The 17,741-nt window shown below is 48.5% G+C and overlaps 1 protein-coding gene across 2 annotated transcripts; it reads left to right on the forward strand.

Annotated features, from left to right (window-relative positions):
* Positions 1-738: 738 nt before the first annotated feature.
* On the forward strand, positions 739-11,079 carry SHOX (short stature homeobox). 2 transcript variants are annotated; one of them, XM_029998993.1, is made up of 5 exons: positions 739-1,119; positions 4,464-4,672; positions 9,093-9,150; positions 9,241-9,339; positions 10,803-11,074. In XM_029998993.1, exons 1-5 carry the CDS (start codon positions 846-848, stop codon positions 11,072-11,074), a joined length of 912 nt encoding a protein of 303 aa, XP_029854853.1. In that variant the 5' UTR covers positions 739-845. The 2 variants fall into 2 exon arrangements, with proteins under 2 accessions (XP_029854853.1, XP_029854854.1); XM_029998994.2 differs by having other exon boundaries at positions 803-1,119; positions 9,241-9,329; positions 10,829-11,079.
* The last annotated feature ends 6,662 nt before the right edge of the window (positions 11,080-17,741 follow it).

Genomic DNA, 17,741 nt, shown 5'->3' on the forward strand with positions numbered 1-17,741 from the left:
CAAATCCTCCGAACACACCGACACGGATCTCCGAGACACCTCGCCACTTGTTTAACTGCAACACACGTCCCCCTCCGCGCACCCACCCACCCACCCGCCAGAGCAGGCAACACTTTTAAAACAGCATTTTTGGTTCGCCGATTATTTTGACCACTTAATTAAGCGCAATTAGCTAAATAGCAAACCAGGTAGAATTTCCAGTGATTACAACAAATGCACATCTCCGGCTTTTTATTCATTACCTTTTTTATTGAACACTCATTTTCTTTTCCTCTTGACAGCGATACATTTAATTGCAGGAGCACAGTTATTTGATTAGCTAGGTCCGTTTTTACTCACAGTGTTGCCACGCACAGGATGTCCTTACAATCAATTAAGTCTTCCTCGACTTTCATTTCTGCAACCCATTTACAGAATGCAGATACCTATTTTCGTGTTTTCCTCTTCCCCCCCCTCCCTTTTATTCCTCTCTCTCCCTCTCTCTCTCTCTCTCCCCCTCTTTTTCGCTTTTGCCTCTTCGCCTCCCTAAATCAAGGTGCAAAGATGCCAAAGAGTGATGAAATGAAAAGAAAGCCAATTGCTGGACTGAGGTGGGGGAGATAGCTGCTAGGAGTCCGCCTGCGACTATGGAGCAGTCAGTAATTGCTGGAGACAGGGAGAGCTGGGGGTTGGGCTGAGGTAGCCATGTATAAATAGTGTGATCTCAAATTGAAAGGCATAAATAACAGCAGGAGTGATCTAACCCTATACAGCCCATCTTCTACGTGCAAAAACAGCGTGCGGAGGACGGCCACATCTCCGACCGAAAACAAGTGGATCTCTGTGGATAAGATCACCGGGCAGCCATGGAAGAACTTACGGCTTTTGTATCCAAATCTTTTGACCAGAAAAGCAAAGAGAGCAGCAGCGGCAGTGGCAGCAGCAACAAGAAGGAGACGATCACGTACAGGGAAGTTTTGGAGAGTGGGTTGGCTCGCTCTAGGGAGCTTGGAAACTCTGACTCTAACCTGCAGGACATGACCGAGAGCAGCAACCATTGCCCGGTGCATCTTTTCAAAGACCACGTAGAGAGCGACAAGGACAAACTGAAGGAGTTCAGCACGGGCAGGACGGCGGAAGGTAAGAGCGGGGCTGGGCGCCCTCCGCCCCGCGCCCCTCGCCGCCAGCCCCGGCCCCCTCCCCGGCCGCCCCCGCCGCCCCCGCGGAGGGGACGAGCCGGCCACCGCCGCCCCGGCCCCGGCCCCGGCCCCGGCCCCGGCCCCGGCCCCGGCGGGGCGAGCGGGCTCGCCTCCCGCAGCCTGCCTCCCTCCTCCGGCCGCCTCCCTCCCGCAGCGGCGGGGACGTAACGCTTGGAAACGCATATGCCCGCATGCATAACGGGAACGTAGCCCTGAAAAATAAGTCGCAACTTCGGTCCTTCCCCCCCTCCCCGCCCCCGCTCCTCGCCGGCCCCCCGTTCGCATCCGAAATCGATCCGGTGCGTTAGGCGTTCGCTCGCCCGGGGGAAGGGGGCAGCGCAGGACGTCAGACATTTTTTGTCTGTCTCTATTTTTGGACGAGGAAACCTTGTCCGGGGAGTTTGAACGCCTTAGGAGACCTGTTCTTCCTGCTTCCGGGCCGTCAGGATGCTGCCGCTTCTTCTGGGAGAAAGCTGGATGTGGAGAGGGCTCTCCCTGGACATTTCGTCCTGTGTCGGTCAGCCTGCCCTTAGCCAGAGGCTCCGGCCGGCGAGGAGGAGGAGGAGGGGAGGAGGAGGAGGAGAGGAGCCTGGCTGTGGGGGAGCTGCCCGGGCCCGGGTGAGACCGAGCATCCCTGCGGAGAGAGGCACCGGCCGGCCCTGCCGCCCGGTCCCTCGGTCCCCTGCCTGCCCTTCTCACCTGGGCCAGGGCAGCACCGCATCCCCCGGGGTGCGGGCACCGCCGGCCGAGGGGTAAAACGCCGTTCTTTCTCGTAGCGGAAAGAAATTAAAATTAAAAATAATTTTTAAACCAAGCAAGCTAAAAATCCCGCACAGGCTCGCAGGGGAAGGAGAGAATAAAAAGGGCGGGGGGATTAGAAAGTTGAGAAAGTGTCTCTAGGCAAGTTAGACAGGTGGACCTGCCTGGGGAGCTACTGGCTAGCTTGGGGTAATAAAAAACGGTTAATAGGTTGGGGAACAACAACCAGTCTTTCAGCTGTTTCCTACTGTTTGATCTCGTTTAATATAACATTGGGCGAGAGGCAATTTAATTTACAGCCCAAACGCTTATTTAATATCCTCCTCTCTTCCACCCCCTCCCCAAACAGAAGGACCGGGTATAATCACATATTCGGGTACCCGTATTTCTGCACAAGCCAGTACCGCTCAGCACTGCCGATTTTCCTTCTCTGGTCGAGAGATTGCAAAAAGAGAGGGTTCAGTTTAGAGGAATCGTTCGCGCAGGCGATGGTTTTAAAAAAGGAAAGCAGGGCATGCTCCAGGAAAAAAAAAAATCTAAAAAAAAAAAATTATAATGCGAACGAACGAAAAAAAAAAATCTCTACTACTCTCCCTTTTCCCTGTGTATCGAAATTCTGGCTTGTATGTTTAGCTAATCTAATCTATGGAGAGGGGCTGGGGGTGGGGATGGAAGGGAGGAGTTGGAAAGAGCTGAGATGCTTGTGACAGTTTAAATTCATGCCAGGTTTCAGTGTAATTTCAACTGATTCCGGCGTGTGATTTCAGTCCCACCGATATGCTAGTTAATATTTTATACCTATCACGGACAAGCTGTAGCCTCGGATCTCCGAAAGGAGACAGGGCTTTTGAACGCGCCTAATTTTCCCTAGGCATTTGCTGGGTTAGCACCCTCGTCTTTTCATAGGGGTTCCCCTTACAGGAGAAATGCGAACAAAACGCCATTAAAACCACCCAGCGACCCCCCCCCCACCTCCGGAGGCCAGACCCTTCCCAAAGTTTTGCAGCCCGGAGTGGGAGACGGGGAGCCCGGAGGAGCGATTACGGCCAGGGACAGTTTTCATCTCGGAAGTGAAAAGGAGCGCTTCGGCGTGGGTCCCCGCCTTGCTTAAGCACAGATGCAGTTCAGGACGTTTTATTACGTTCAATTAAGTTACGACTTGCAGCTAGTGATTTGCATTTTGGGATGCCCCTAAGTATAGAGGTTAGTATATATGTGCGTGCACACATTTGTGTGCGTGCGTATACATATACATAGAGAAAATATGTGCGTATTTGGTGAGGGAAAACGGATTTAATTCGGGATCGTCTGCAGATATGGCTTCCCCCACCCCAGCCCCACACCGCCCAGAAGGTGAAGCGGGACAAAGGAGGCAGCCGGAGCAGGCTCGTCCCGGGACTCCGCCGGTGCCCGCGCTGGATGCGCACCCCGGGCGGGCAGGGGAGCCCGGGGAACCGGTCCGGCCTCCGGAGGTGCCCCCTGCTCCAGCACCTCTCCTCTCTTCGTTAGCCGGATTTAAAAGCGGGCCGGTGCGTTAGGCCGCCTGGCATTGAGGAAAAGGGAAAAAAAAAAGAAAAAAAAAAAAAAGAGGAGGAAAGAAAGATAATTTGCCAAAGCAAAAGAAATCACCCCCCTCGCCAAGACCAAAAAGGGCAACTGCTTTTCCCCGCTGCCTTCCCAGCCCTCCTCCCCTCTGGCCGGGACAAGCGTGCAGAGCGGCTGCCTCCGGCCGCAGGCTCGCCCCGAGCCCTCTTGGGTTCCATGAGGGCTGGGGGGGGGCTGTCTGCTGTTTTGGAGGGGCTGGGGGGACAGCCATGGTTCTTGAGTGCGCTCCCCCACCCCGGGCCGTGCAGGCCCACCGCCCCGGGGGGTTCGACCGGGCGGCAGGTATTTTGGGGGAAGGAGGGGTGATAAGGGGGAGAGGGACAGACGGTGTCGGTCTCAGGCCCGTGGAAAGTTTCTTTTACGAGGCAAATATTTTCACCGTGGCTTCTCCATGACAGCGTCGGGGAGCTTCTTGCATAACCCTCTTTACTTTGGGAGAAAACGGCGACGGAGAAATCCCCTTCCCCGCCTCTTCCCACCGCCTGGAGGTATCGGGGGGGCCGGCGGCTTCCCTACCAGCCCCTTCCCCGAGCTGCCCGTGCCAACCGGCGGCACGGCTTCCTCCTCACCCTGGCAAGAAAATAAAATTGTATTTATATACATAGTTTTTTTCTGATGGGGCATCAGCCAGGCGAGGCAGAGCGGCTCCCTCCCTCCCTCCCTCCCCGCCTCGGCCCGGGGCTGGCAGCGGGGCTCAGCCCGAGCCGGTGCCCCCCGGCCCGGCCTCAGCCCCCCTCGCCCCTCCGGCCTGCCGGGGCCGGCCCGGGGACCCCCCTCCCGCCCGCCCGTTGCCCCCGCATGTCGTGCTGAGTTTGGGGACGAAGAGAGGGGAGGGGGGTGACCCCCGTGTGCTGCGGAGAGAAACTTCGGAGAGGTGCGAGGGGAGGCTCAGTGTCGTTTTCCCCTTCCCCCTCCCGGCAGGGATCTACGAGTGCAAAGAGAAGAGGGAAGATGTGAAGTCAGAAGATGAAGATGGACAGACCAAGCTCAAACAAAGGAGAAGCAGAACCAATTTCACACTAGAGCAGCTGAATGAGCTGGAAAGACTTTTTGATGAGACTCACTATCCGGATGCCTTCATGAGGGAGGAACTAAGCCAGAGGCTGGGACTGTCTGAAGCTAGGGTTCAGGTAAGAGAAAGGCTCTGTTCCTGGAAACGTCCTCACCTCACTTCCTAACTGCCAGCGGATCCTAGCACAGTGCCCCGTTTCATCCAAAGCGGGGAGGTGAAGGCAGAGACGACACGTGTGATGGGGAAGCTGGTTGCAACTCCGCTGTACCTGTCCTGCCAAACAGTAATTCTGCTCTGGGAGTATCTGCCCGTGCCTTGCATTTCCTAGGAAGGATTTTTTTTTTTTTTTCTGGGGGGGGGGGGGTAGTGGTGGTGGTGGTGCTAGTGTTGACAAGTCTCTAATAACTGAGCAACTCGCTATTTTTTTTTGTTTTAATTATTGTATTTTTCCTTGCAAACGTGCCATTAACTCTCCCTTAATCCACACTTTCTTCCCCCTCCTTTTATGGGGCCGTTATGGAAAAAAAAGCCCAGAAAACAATCGCCGTGAATAAGGCTAGACGGTTTGGGTGCTGAGGGACGGGATTAGCCAGAGCCGGGGGAAAGGTGCCCGCTCTGATTCGCGCAGCAAGCATATGAATGCATGGCACCCCATCTGGTAGAGTCTCCCCCCGTCCCTCCCATCCCGCTTCAGATACAGCTAAATACCAATTAGCCTTCGAAACCTTGAAAATAGGTCCGGGCTGCTGTAGTTCTGGAGCCATCAGAGCCGTCTGTTTGGGTGGTTTCACATCGATTATTTTAAAATTTGATTTTCGGTTTGATGCAGGGGAAAAAAATCCCCCCCCTCCCCGCCCCTTCCCCTTAAGCTAACTAGGGAATGCATCCCTAAACCAGATGTCGTATTAAAAAAAAAAAAAAACAAAAAACCCCCCAACCAACAAAAAAATCCTCCTAGAAATAATTAATAAGACCAACCTGTGGCTCTATGAGCAGGCCTAGAGCAGGAGAAACCTGAAGGAAATCCCTTCTTGGGTTGTAACTCTGTGCTTGGCCTAACAGACCCAAACCCAAACCCAAGAGGAAAAAGTCACCAAGCCAAGCCCTCCACCGAACAAAACGCCTTCGCACCCTGGAGATAAGAGATGCGCGTGCATATGTATATCTGTCTATAGGCGTGCGCGGGTGGGTGCCCATAGGTGCGGGTGTGGCTGCGTGGGCACAGGCGGACGTCTCCGTGCCTGCCCTCACCCCCAGGGCACGGGGGAAGACAACAAATACAGCCCCGAGCTGGAGTGGGGAGACGGGTCGGCTTGTCCCCCCCCCTTAAACGTGCCCCCCCGTGGAAAGCAGAGGCAGCTCCCGCTCCCCCCGGACCCGCTCAGCAAGCCTTTGCCCGAGTAAGCGACTATCTGGTTTTAAACAACTGCCTCCTGGAGGCATTTCCCGAAATAAATAGAGTAGCTAGGTCGTTTTCTTTCTTGTTGGTTTTTTTTAAAGGCTCTTTTCTCCCCTCAGCTCCTGCCTCTCTCAGTATAAACCGAGCTGGGCGAGGGATGGTGCCGGGCACATGCCTTAGGAAGGGTGGCTTGCAGGGGATATTGCAGGGGTTCAGAGTGCTGCTGGCCTACTTTCTCCTGGAAGATTGATCTAACCACACCATATAAATTAATGAAAAGATTAAACTTTTGCTGAAGGGGACATCAACTCTTATGTCATCTTCCCAGATCTTCTTACTTGGGCTCTGTAATATCTTTCCAAGGCCTTGATGTACTGTTTCTATAAAAATAAATTACTTGTAATTGAATTCTGCACTCTTTCTTTCAAGTACTTTATTACTGAGCAGCACCTTAACAGGATGTTCATAGTTACAGGAAAATTGGTGCTTCAAGTGCTTACAGATCTTAAAACAGCACACCAAAAAAAAAAAAAAAACCAAAAAAACCCCACCAAACTGATTCAGGCGGAGATTATGAGACAAAAAAAATTAATAAATTTAATCATCTTACAAAAGAGGTTTGCATGGATGAAAATAAAACTACAAATAAAAGAAAAACCAAGAGGAAAAAAGAGGAGAAATGGATAATTAATTAGGAAATAAGCAGAGAGCTTGATATTCATCAATAAATGGAAGAGGAAAAAAAGGAGGAGAAGGGGGAAAAGGGAAAGGTTTTTTTTTAATACTTTCAGAATTGTTCTCTAATTCCTATCTGAACCGCTTGTCCCTTGCTGTTAAAGGATATAGTTTCAATTTAGTGTGGAAATTTGCTGTAAATAAATTGAAGCTCCTATGGTAGCTAGTCCTTATTAACCTTTTATTTTTAGTGTTGTACTGGAAACTCATATCACCCAGCTGTCAGGGTTATAATTGAAAGTTATGAGACCATAGTGAGGAGCAGGCAGTAATTCAATTACAACAAATATCTTTGGGTTTATGGTGCAGGGCTAAATTAAATGTCATTATTCACTGTCTCTAATGGAAATCAAAAGGAAATCAGATTAGAGCATTTGTGAAAGAAATCACTGAGTGATCCTTAATGAAGAAATAACTGTCTAAAACAGTGTACTGTGCTTTACTTAGCATATTCATGACTAATTGGAATTGATCGTGAATCACACCAAGCCTGATTTATTATCGCTTAACGTAGTGGCTAATTCATCACTTTTATTCCTCATAACCTTATTTTTTCATAGCTAAAGGGAAAGGGCACTTCGTTTTCCAGATTTAAATATAATTTCTGTTTGAAAGATGTTCTGATTTGGAAGAGAAGTTGTTTAAACGCTGCTTAAATTCCTCCTGACAATTTATACTCCTGGGGGGGGAGGGGGGGCGTGGGGAACACACACAAGGAGATTTCCTGCAAGGATTTACAACCGTAAAAAAAAAAAAAAAAAAAAAAAAAGTGTTATTGTCGCTACAGCACCACGATAGTTTGCATGCTCATATTTAAAAAAAAAAAAATATAAATCCCTAACGGCCCGGTTAAAAGGAGAAGCGTTGCATGTTGTTAATATTTGCGTATTGCTCGTAGGGAAAAACAACTTGTGCCGTGCTGCGCCTTTCAGGGCAGCGATGCCCTGTTAGTGCGGGGAGGGCTGCGCTAGCGACAAGCCGGCGGGGAGCGGGGAACGGGAGCGGTCGGTCTGTCTGTCTGTCCGTCCGTCTGTCCGTCCGTCCGTCCGTCAGTCGGTCGGTCGGTCTGTCCCCGCAGCCGCCCGCCGCCCGCTCCCCCCCCCGGCCACCCTAGGCAGGAAAAATGGTGCTCCAAATCAGAGAAGGCCAATTCCTACTTAAGAAAATCACTGAGGTACCCGAGGTAATTAATGCCTTTGGAAGCCTTTCTTTGCACTAATTACTCCGTTGTAAATGACCATCATTAAGGCAATTGAAGAAAGCTTGAAGGGAAAATTTGATGTAGGAAGTGCAGTTAGTATTAATTAACCGTATGATCTCTTGGCAAGTGCAAGAACATCAAAGGTTGTAGGTGTTTACTTAGCTACAAGATTTTTATCAGCGGTGAAAGTCAATGTTTGTCCCCAATCGGTAGGTTTTGGTGTAAGGATGAGGGGCCGCGAAACGTTTTGGTCCGTGCCTCTGACGATCCTTTGGGGAGAGCTGCTAACCCAAGCTCCTCGGCAGGGGGAAAGTAGGTCTGAAGGTCTGAAATGCCCCTGGAAAAGAGGCAGGGGAGGCACAGCGGCCACTGCAAGTTCTGCGCTTGTTTGAGTCAGAACGGCTGGAATTAGGGCAGGATTATTGGATTACAGGCATTTCTCGGGTAGGGGCATAAGCCCTTCTTTTCATCCCCGCCTGCAAAGATGTTGTTGCTCGTGTCTGTCCAGAAGCCTACAGGAGCGAGTTTTGGTTTCTTTAACGTTTGGGGAACGGGGGAACGATTCGGCTCCTTTGTGCAAGTTCAGTATCTGGTATCTTCTCGGAGGTCTTCATCACTTCCAAGCCCAGCTCGGGAGAGAGCAGGCGGCCCTGTGGCTTAGGGGCCAGACCCCGGCGCCTGGCCTGGCCCACGCTGGCTGTCCCCGGGATGTTGAGGGGTAACTGCAAAGGGAGTGAGGGTCCCACCCGGCCTGCCTGTGGGCTTATTTTAAGCGCTCGCGGGAGCGGCCCCTCGCTCCAGACGGGTGGCACAAGGACCGCCACTGCCCGCCCAGGGGACACGGGGGGTCTCGGAGACTCGGTGCGAAGCGCCCGGCTCCCGGGCTCCGCGGCCGCTTCTCATCTCCCAGGTCCAGCTCCCGCTGAGAAACCACACCAAAGAGCAGGATCCCCCCCCCCCGCTCCCAAACAGCCCCCACGGCAGCACGTAGAGGGGCTCAATCCGCGTGGGGCTGAGCTCTCCCCCTCGGCTGCTCCCGAGGAGAGACCTCAGCAAAGTTGCGCGGAGTCCCTCGCCTCTCCCCTCCACCCCTACCCCTGAGATAATCCTCTCTTAGCAGCTGCCCAGTCTGCCTCCATTTTTTTGTTGTTGTTGTTGTTTTTTTGGTTTTTTTTTTTTTTTGTTTGCGTTTTCTTTTCACAGGTCTGGTTCCAGAACAGGAGAGCAAAGTGCCGAAAGCAGGAAAACCAGATGCACAAAGGTGAGTAAGGGGTGCGGGCCGGCCGGGGGCTGCCGGCCGCGGAGCCCCGGTTCGCCTTCGCCGCTCACCCGGCCCTCTTTCTCCCCGCAGGTGTGATCCTGGGAACCGCCAGCCATTTAGACGCCTGCAGAGTGGCCCCCTATGTGAATATGGGAGCCCTGAGGATGCCTTTCCAACAGGTAGTTAGCTCCGGTTTTATTTTCCTTTCCCCCGGCAAGCTCCGACCCCCTTTCGTTTGCACGGGAGGAAGCCGGACACGTTTACAAGTGCCATTTATATAGAAGTTGGCACGTATTAAAAACAGGCCGTAAAACTTGGTGAAGGAGCCCCCGCCCGGCTGCCGGGAGCTCAGCGCCCCTCGGGCCCGGGGAGGGGGCCGAGCGGGGGGTGATAAGACCCCCCCCCCCCCCAATCCCTGCCGCCGTGCAATGGGCCGGCACAGGGCCCCGGGGCCGCCCGCAAACGTGGCAAAGGCGGGCTGGCCTCCCGGGGGCTCATCGCTTTCCCGGGGGGCGGGGGGGGGAGCCCGGGCAAACCCGCCCGCAGCCCCCCGGGGACGCAGCGGCCCGGTGCCGAGCCGCCCCGGGGGCCTTCGGTCTCCGCCCGGCGCCGGAGAGCGCTGCGGGAGGAGGGTCTCCCAGCCGGTGGGCGAAACCACAAGGGGGCAAAAAAAAAACCCAACCCCAACCTATGCAGACCCTTGCGCTGTCGTTCTTCCCCCTCCTGTCGAGGCCTGGACCTTTTCCGAGGGAGGCGGCCGCCCAGGAGGTGGGGAGGCTTCTCCCCGATGCGCTGCCGCCGTGCCGGCCGGCCGGGAGCCGGGCAGTAGCGGGGCGCAGGCACCGGTGCCGCTGCGGGGCCCGGGTCCTTGCTCCAGCGAGGCACAGTCCCCCCCGGGGGAAGGCCGCTGGGGCAAACCGGGACGAGGGGGATGAAATTCCGTCCCTCTTCCAGCCACCCCCTCGCCGCTGCTTGTAACTTCCACCTTCTTCCCCCCTCCCCCCCTTTTTTTTTTTGGGTCAATTAATCGGGGAATCGATTTTTCCCAGCCCAAAGGGACCCTCCACCACCTTCTCCGTCTCTGAGACACGTGGAGCTGACAGATTAATTGTATTGATTTTTAAAAGACATATTTGGACCAAAATAATTAAATACATAAATAAACTCTCCCCCACTCCTCCCCGAACCTACCCGGAGCTGAAATCTCTCAGTCAACCCAACGTGTTTGTGTAGGTCGAGAAAGCTCCAAAGCAAACACCAACCCGGTATATAAGGGCCCCGTGGCCAAAGAGTTTTTAGCAAGGTATAAATAAACATCCCTGGAAAAAAAAAATTATAAAAAAATTAGCTATTTAGCACTTGTTGGCGCCCGTGCGTTGGGCCGCGTATTTATTTATTTATTTGATATTTTTTTTTTTTTTTTAAAAATGCGAGGAGGGCGAGGCATGCCTCCGGTGAAGCGCGGAGCGGAGATTTGCCGCGCTGCGCGCTCTGCCCCGCCCCCGCGCGCGCGGGGGGCTCCGCTAACAAGTCTCTCTTTCAGCCGCCGGGCTGCCGGGAAGGGTCGAGGCGGGGGTGGCGGGTGGTGGTGGTGGCGTGCGTGGGTGGGTGGGTGCGTGGGGGGGCCCGCTCCGCCGGCCGCGGGGGCTGACGCCGTGTCTCTGCCGCCGCCGCCCAGGTCCAGGCGCAGCTGCAGCTGGAGGGCGTGGCCCACGCGCACCCGCACCTGCACCCGCACCTGGCGGCCCACGCGCCCTACCTGATGTTCCCGCCGCCGCCCTTCGGGCTGCCCATCGCCTCCCTGGCCGAGTCCGCCTCCGCCGCCGCCGTGGTGGCCGCCGCCGCCAAGAGCAACAGCAAGAACTCCAGCATCGCCGACCTGCGGCTGAAGGCCCGCAAGCACGCCGAGGCCCTGGGGCTCTGACACGCTTCGGCCGAGCTCCCCCCCGCCCCGGGTACCGGCGGGGGTGTGCGGGGGCGGGGGGGGTGACCCGCACGGACCGCCGCTCTGCCCCCGCTTCCCCCGCTCCTCCTCCTCCTCCTCCTCCTCTCTTCCCCGGCCGCAGGGCGAGCAGCGGGCGCTCCGGACCGCCCTGCCGCCTTCTCTCGGTTTGCTTCTTTTTTTTTTTTTTTTTAATTATTATTTTTTGCTCGGTCTTTTTTTTTTTTTTTTTTAAATTTTTTATTTCTTTCCCCTTTCCCAAGGTCCGCGAGCGCTCGGCGGCAGCCTCCTCCCGCCGCTTTCCTTGCCCTCTCGCCCCCAGAGACTTGGCGGCCGTCGGTGCTGCGCGGCACCGGGCGGACTCTGCGCCCGCCGCGGGCACCGGCACACGCGGGCGGGCACACGCGGGCGGGCGGACACGCACGCACACGGGCGCGCAGCAAACACGCACCCACGGGTCAGAGACTCCGCGGAGGATAAAGTAGGTGGGAGGAGAGAGGAAGGAGAGTTTAAGAAAACAAACAAACAAACCCCAACACACACACACACACACACACAGAAAGAAAGAAAAAAAAAAAAAAGAAAGGAAACGATCTCTAAATTATGTTAATCTGTGAACATTGAGGACACTTTGGATTTTTGAGCCCGGCAAAAGTGATCGCTCCAGCATAACGTCATCTGCTGCTGTCAGTTTTGCTACCTTGTGCATGTGTCTAACTAAACACGTTTTGAAGATCAGAAATATATTAGAACGAAACTAAACAAAACAAATAGTAATAATAATAAATAATAAATCCTTGGGGCTGGTCTCCATTAAAGATGACATTTCTTTGTTGCCAACAGTATTATTTCACTGCCATGAATCTCTTCCATCACTGAGGAGCTGCTGCTGCAGAACTGGTTTGAATTTAAATGTGGAATTTCAGATCTGAGGCAAGGCAGTTTTTTTTTCTTCTTTTCTTTCCTAAAAAAAAAAAAAAAAAAAAAAAAAAGCAGCAATAACAAAAAATGTGCGTCTCAAATGGCTATGTCCTTTGAAAGGAGAAAAAGAGAGAGACTAGAATTTACTAATCATTAGTGATAACTTGAAAGATGGGAACAATAAAAAATGCACCTGTTTTGCCAGAATCACCTGAACTCAATGAGATGCATTGTGCCATAGAAACAGGTCAATTTTTCTAATTTTTTTTTTGTTTTTTTCTCAAACGTCTGGATCTTTGAATCAAAATCTCGCTGTTTTACAGGACGTAGAAAGAATGACCTATACAACAAAGATGGACATAAGGTTTTAAGGCATAATACTGATGCAGCATTAATTTTAGTGAAATGCAATTAAGTGCAGTAAAGTGCAATACTGTAAATATTATAGATTAAAAAAAATAGCCGTACTTATTCTGTTAATAACCAATTCTGCAAGAACCATAACTTAAGTCCTTTATACTCAGACTGGTGCATTGCAGCTTCTCGCCAAAATGACGGTCTGAGTCTTCTATGAATGGATAAAGTTATATGCATCGCATACGGAAAAAGGTAGATGCCATGATTTCTAGTGGAGTTAATGTGCCATATTTCTGGGAAGTAAGCTGAAAAGTCTGTATGACACTTTTGCAATCATCTTAAGTAAAGGAAAAAAAAAAACAAAAAAACAACCCACAGAAGTGTTTTGTAGAGGTGGACAAGTTCAATATTTGGACATTTAAATTTTTGCCTGTGATTTAGACACCAAGTTTTAAGCTAATGCTTAAGCAAATAACTAATATAAATCCAGAAAGGATGGGGAGTAGGGAAATCCTATAAATTATATTACCAAAGTGTCTGGGTTTACTGACACCCCATTTTTACTTTTTATGCTATTCACTTCTAATTAGTTTATGACTTTTTTCTTTTTTTAATTTTTGGCGGGGAGGAGAGAGGAAGGTGCAAATATTGGTCTTGTCTACATCTAACAAGATAGTTACTTGTTGCCTTTGTTACCAAGGCCTGTGTTGGTGGAAAGTTATCCTCTCAATAGTACCGTTATTAAGCCTGCTTTTTATGTCTCGTTTAGCAATCCATTACTAGTTTTGGCTTTTGCTGATATTTATCAAATCCAATTATTACTGTAGGACAAAAATTCATGCTGTAGATAAATTTTAGACACTTGTCTTCTTTTTTGTTTCTCCTTCAAGTTTTGATATTTTCTAGCAAGCAAAATTTCTGGAATGTCAAAAGTTGTGCCATTTCCCTTCTATTTATTATGTGAGAAGTAGTTATATTTTGGATTTGCTAGAGCTGATAAATGTTACCTGCCTTTTCTACCTCTCTGTGAAAGCCCAGTACCTTTTTAAAGCAAGGCCAAAATACTAAGGTAGTGTTACTTGTTGCTGAGAAATACGGACAAAAGTCTCAGGCAATTAACAATTTCTTATTGAAACAAAACATTACCTAGAAAGTAAAACATTATTCATGATGATGTATGAATTTCTGGCTAAAATAAGAAATACCTGGAGTGGTTCCAGCACTTCTAACATGCAGATCTGAAAAATAATAAACATTACTACAGAGATGCTTTAGGCTATAACAAGTAACCTGTTGTACTGGATACCCACAGCCATCGGAGAATTTGATACACAGTGCCGAAAACCGAAGGCATAGAGCTTTCGATTGAGCGGGAACTGCTTGTTATCTGTACCTGTGATCTAATTATTACCCTTTCAAATCCTCTTCTGAGAGTTTAAGAGAGGCTAACGTGATTTTTTTCAGTCCTGTGCTGGACTTTCGTAAAGGAGTGATTTTCACCCTCAAACGATTCCATGGAACGAGCTCAGTCGAAGCTGTAGGTTTGGGATCTGAATTTTCTCAGACATCTTCTAAGTGAGGCTGTGAAGTGCTACCGATCTCACAGCGTTACAGGATGCACGTAGAGTATGCATCCACCTCATACTGGAAGGAATAACTTTTTCACCTTTGCTGTTTTACTAGGTACCGACACAGCAAAAATGCATGTAGATTTCTTTCAGAAATTTTGCTACACACAGCTTCTTTCTTGTATTCAAAAAATAGCGGTAACATGAATACAGTTCCCTGCTAACATGAAACAAGGCTGGTAGTGTAGCATACATCTTTTCCAGAATGGAAAATTCTTACGGTTTCTTCTGATTGCTTTCAATGGATGTCTCAAGGACAGCCTTGCCCTCTACCGCAGAAGGGAAGGAGGTGGCAAGATTTATCAGCTTAGTCTGTTTTGAAGGAGGTACCATAGATCAGCCTGGGGAGAGGGGCAGGGTGTTGCTGTGAATCTACCAAGGCGCTTCATGCTGCTCTTGCATTTCATTTAGCACGAAAAGAAATGAAAAGGTGCACTGCGCAAGGGCTGTAGCCGAAACCGGTTCTGCTTATTTCTCGAATGGGCCAATTGCATCAGTGGTGGTATAAAAGCTTTGCCTTGTTTTGGATGATGCATGCAGGTGGCCTCCTCTTCTTGTCCTCCTTACATCATTGGGAAGAAATGAGGAGTGCTACCTGGGCTACCGTGTACTGGACTGTACTTTTCAGTAAGTGTAAGTCACTGTGGAGCTCCAGTGATCCATACAAGCTGAGAATCTGGACCAAAGCGCCTACTCCATCTCTGTTAATGTGTGGTCTTTTTTTTTTTCTTTTTTTTTTTTTTTTTTTTTTTTGCATTTCTTTAATTATTTTTCTTGAGGAGGTTGGAGGTTGAAGATAAGATAGTCAAGGTCCTGAGGTGCTTATTAAAGTTTAAAAGTATGGTAATTGTTTTAGATTCTCAGGCATGCCAAGCCTCATTTGTTGTCCACCATCATCCAGCCTGATCTTTGTGTAATCTTTCATTTGAAAAGTGTGACATTTCCCAAGATCATCAGAACAGCGGCCGCTGGGCAGAATTCCCTTGGAGGAGGCCTTCATTTAGTGTATGTGGATTGCTGAAGAATCTTCCTCAAAAGTTTGGTCTGGTATTTGAAAAATGACTTGAATGAATGCCAAATGAATAATGCTGTTTATAAACAAGTCTATAAAAATAGGCTTTTTGCATTACATGGGCCCCTTTATAACGGAAAAAATAGTCTCTGATTTTTCTGGAACTGTCAAATAAGCTTAAGTACTTCATCCGTTTGTATCAAAATAGCAAGCTGACTCCATGGTTCATTTTTATTGACTTGGAAACGTGTGAAAAAAATTATACTGGAAGTTTTTTTGCTTAGTAGGGTCATATAGATGTAGTGACATTTTGGTTAATATCATAATACTTAGCACTTATATAATGTTTATTTGCAAAGCACTGTATAAATGTTTATTATTTAATCCTCACCCATTATGAAGTAGGTAAGAATTATTATCCCCATTTTTGTAGAAATTAAGGCATATAAATCAAGGCCCAGGTTCCACCACCCATTGTCAGCACTGAGTATTATTACTTTTGGTTTTGTAATGTAGCGGCATCCCGCAGATCATAGTCTGACATGAACTTTGTGGTGCTAGACACCCTTCACAACTGTAAGCAGCGGAGGCCCTGCTCCAAGAAATTTGAACTCCGTACCTGACTTCAGCAAAAGTCTTAAAGGGAACACTGAACGTGGTTCAGAGCGGCAGACTGTGTCTGTGAGTTATTTCCACGGAACACGAAGTTACTGTCCAATCCTCTGACCCCGTATGTCAGCGGGAATTTGGTTTATGACTCAGTGGGGCCGAGTTGCGGCAGTGCTAAGACTAGAACCAAAAATCCGAGTTCCCAACAGCATGTACAAATTGCTAGAAAACCCTGATTTCCAGCTTCCCCTACTATAAATTTTTCACACAGACCAAGTGTGCTGATGTCAATTCTTTGCATGCTTTATCTGCTATATCTTTTAGTCCTATGTTTGCCTATAAAATAATAATAAGACATGGTTTTGAATTGACATAACATTGACACGTTGGGACTGTTGACTCAAATACAATAGACATGTAGTCCTACGGAAATTCAGATCCCTCAGGCAAACCCAGGCTATGAATTTTTTTTTTTGGTGACAAAAAATACGCATGTTTTCTGCTCTTTTAAATGTGCTAGGCAAAATAAATTGTTTCTTTTTTTTAAACAGCTAATTTTAGTTTTTGGAGACATTATTGCTTTGGAGGTGGCAGGCTTTTTCCCCCTTCAGTTTGAGGAAGATTTTCAAAGTATAGGAAAAATAGATTACACATCTTGCTTAGAAATGTGTTTATTTTTATAATATCTAATATCTAATGATCCAGGCGGTGTCCTTGTAATTTGCTAATTGTACTCAACTCTATACAGTGCGCACGACCAGTGTGGTTGGAAATTTTTTGTGTTCCTGGTTAAAAAGGATGGTCGAAGTGCCCCACTCCTCATCTGTAAGCAGCCTACTGACCCCGTTATGCTGTTTTCTTTCCCTGATGTGACAGAATTCCCATGGCTAACGAGTTTCCAAACAGCTGTGGCTAACATGGCAAGAGCTTCTCATTCGGTCACTTGAAAATCTCTACTGGTTGCAGTAAGATGTGGTAGGACTGGAGAAGGCCTGGTATTGCTCGGAAACTAAAAAAAAAAAAGAAATGCGGTGTGCTACAGAGCGTGATCTCCCCTCCTTTAAGAGAAGAATAGAGCCTTCTGCTTTACGACTCATGCTTTTTGTAAAATTGCATCTCTAAGTCACATCTTTAAAAGGTGCAACATGGGTTCCATCAATGTATCCCAGTGGCTAATATTATATTGGTTATTTTTGTTAGTTGGCCTTTCTAGCCAGGTCAGTGGAAGGTCATAGGCTTCGGTGTTTGAGGCATTCTTCAAAAGGCGTATGATACCAGATAGCCCTCAAATTTTGTTTGTCTGTTAGACAGATTTGATGCTAAAAGTTGGTGCCTAATTTTAGTAAATCAGCCTAGAAACTTGCTGATTTCCAAGAAATAATTGAAACTTGATGCAGTTCATACACCTTATATTGAAAATTGATATTTAACTAAAATCGGTTGAAGAATGTAGAAAATATCAGATTTTGAAGCTGAAGATATTTATTGAAAGGCAATACTTTCATGAATCTAGGCTTATGGTATGTATTAATTACATCAAAGACAGGCAAATATCTCTGTTTCTTTGTATTAATGTATGTGGATGTTTTATTTATTTTTTTGTTTGAAAATTTCTAAATGTGTGTTATTTTAATTATGTTGAGTGTAAATTTGACAATGCTTTGCATTTATTTTTATATTTTTTAAACCTGTTGCTTTTGCAAAACTATGAGCAGCCAGTATGATTTGCGGTACCATTGCATTATTTTGGTTATGTACACATAGTGTGTCTGAGTTTACAGACATTTCAGGGATTGCTAAAATGAAAAAAAAAAAAAAATCTCCAGAACCAACTCGTCTTAAAAGTTTGTACCCCTTTGTTATTGTGGAAGAGAAAAACAAACAAGCAAACAACTTTTTTTTGGGTTTCGGTTATGCCAGCATGCTCCTACATGAATTCACCAGACATGTTGAGTTCCAGTTTCAGAGTGTATTATGTTGAATCACATGATATGAATGTACATCTTGTAAAAGTGAGATATGAATAAACTTATAAATATTTGTAATCATGTGTTAACGGATACCCAAAATAACTACTACCAAAGGGACTATTAATAACAAGGCATTTCCCCGTGTTAAAATA

The sequence above is a fragment of the Aquila chrysaetos genome, chromosome 23 (assembly GCF_900496995.4).
Source record: "Aquila chrysaetos chrysaetos chromosome 23, bAquChr1.4, whole genome shotgun sequence".
Classification (NCBI taxonomy): Eukaryota; Metazoa; Chordata; class Aves; order Accipitriformes; family Accipitridae; genus Aquila; species Aquila chrysaetos.

Coding starts and splice junctions, on each gene's coding strand:
- SHOX (XM_029998993.1), top strand. CDS start 846: ATGGAAGAACTTACGGCTTTTGTATCCAAATCTTTTGACCAGAAAAGC. Junction 4,673..9,092: donor TGTCTGAAGCTAGGGTTCAG/GTAAGAGAAAGG, acceptor TTCTTTTCACAG/GTCTGGTTCCAGAACAGGAG. Junction 9,340..10,802: donor TTTCCAACAGGTAGTTAGCT/CCGGTTTTATTT, acceptor GCGGGGGCTGAC/GCCGTGTCTCTGCCGCCGCC.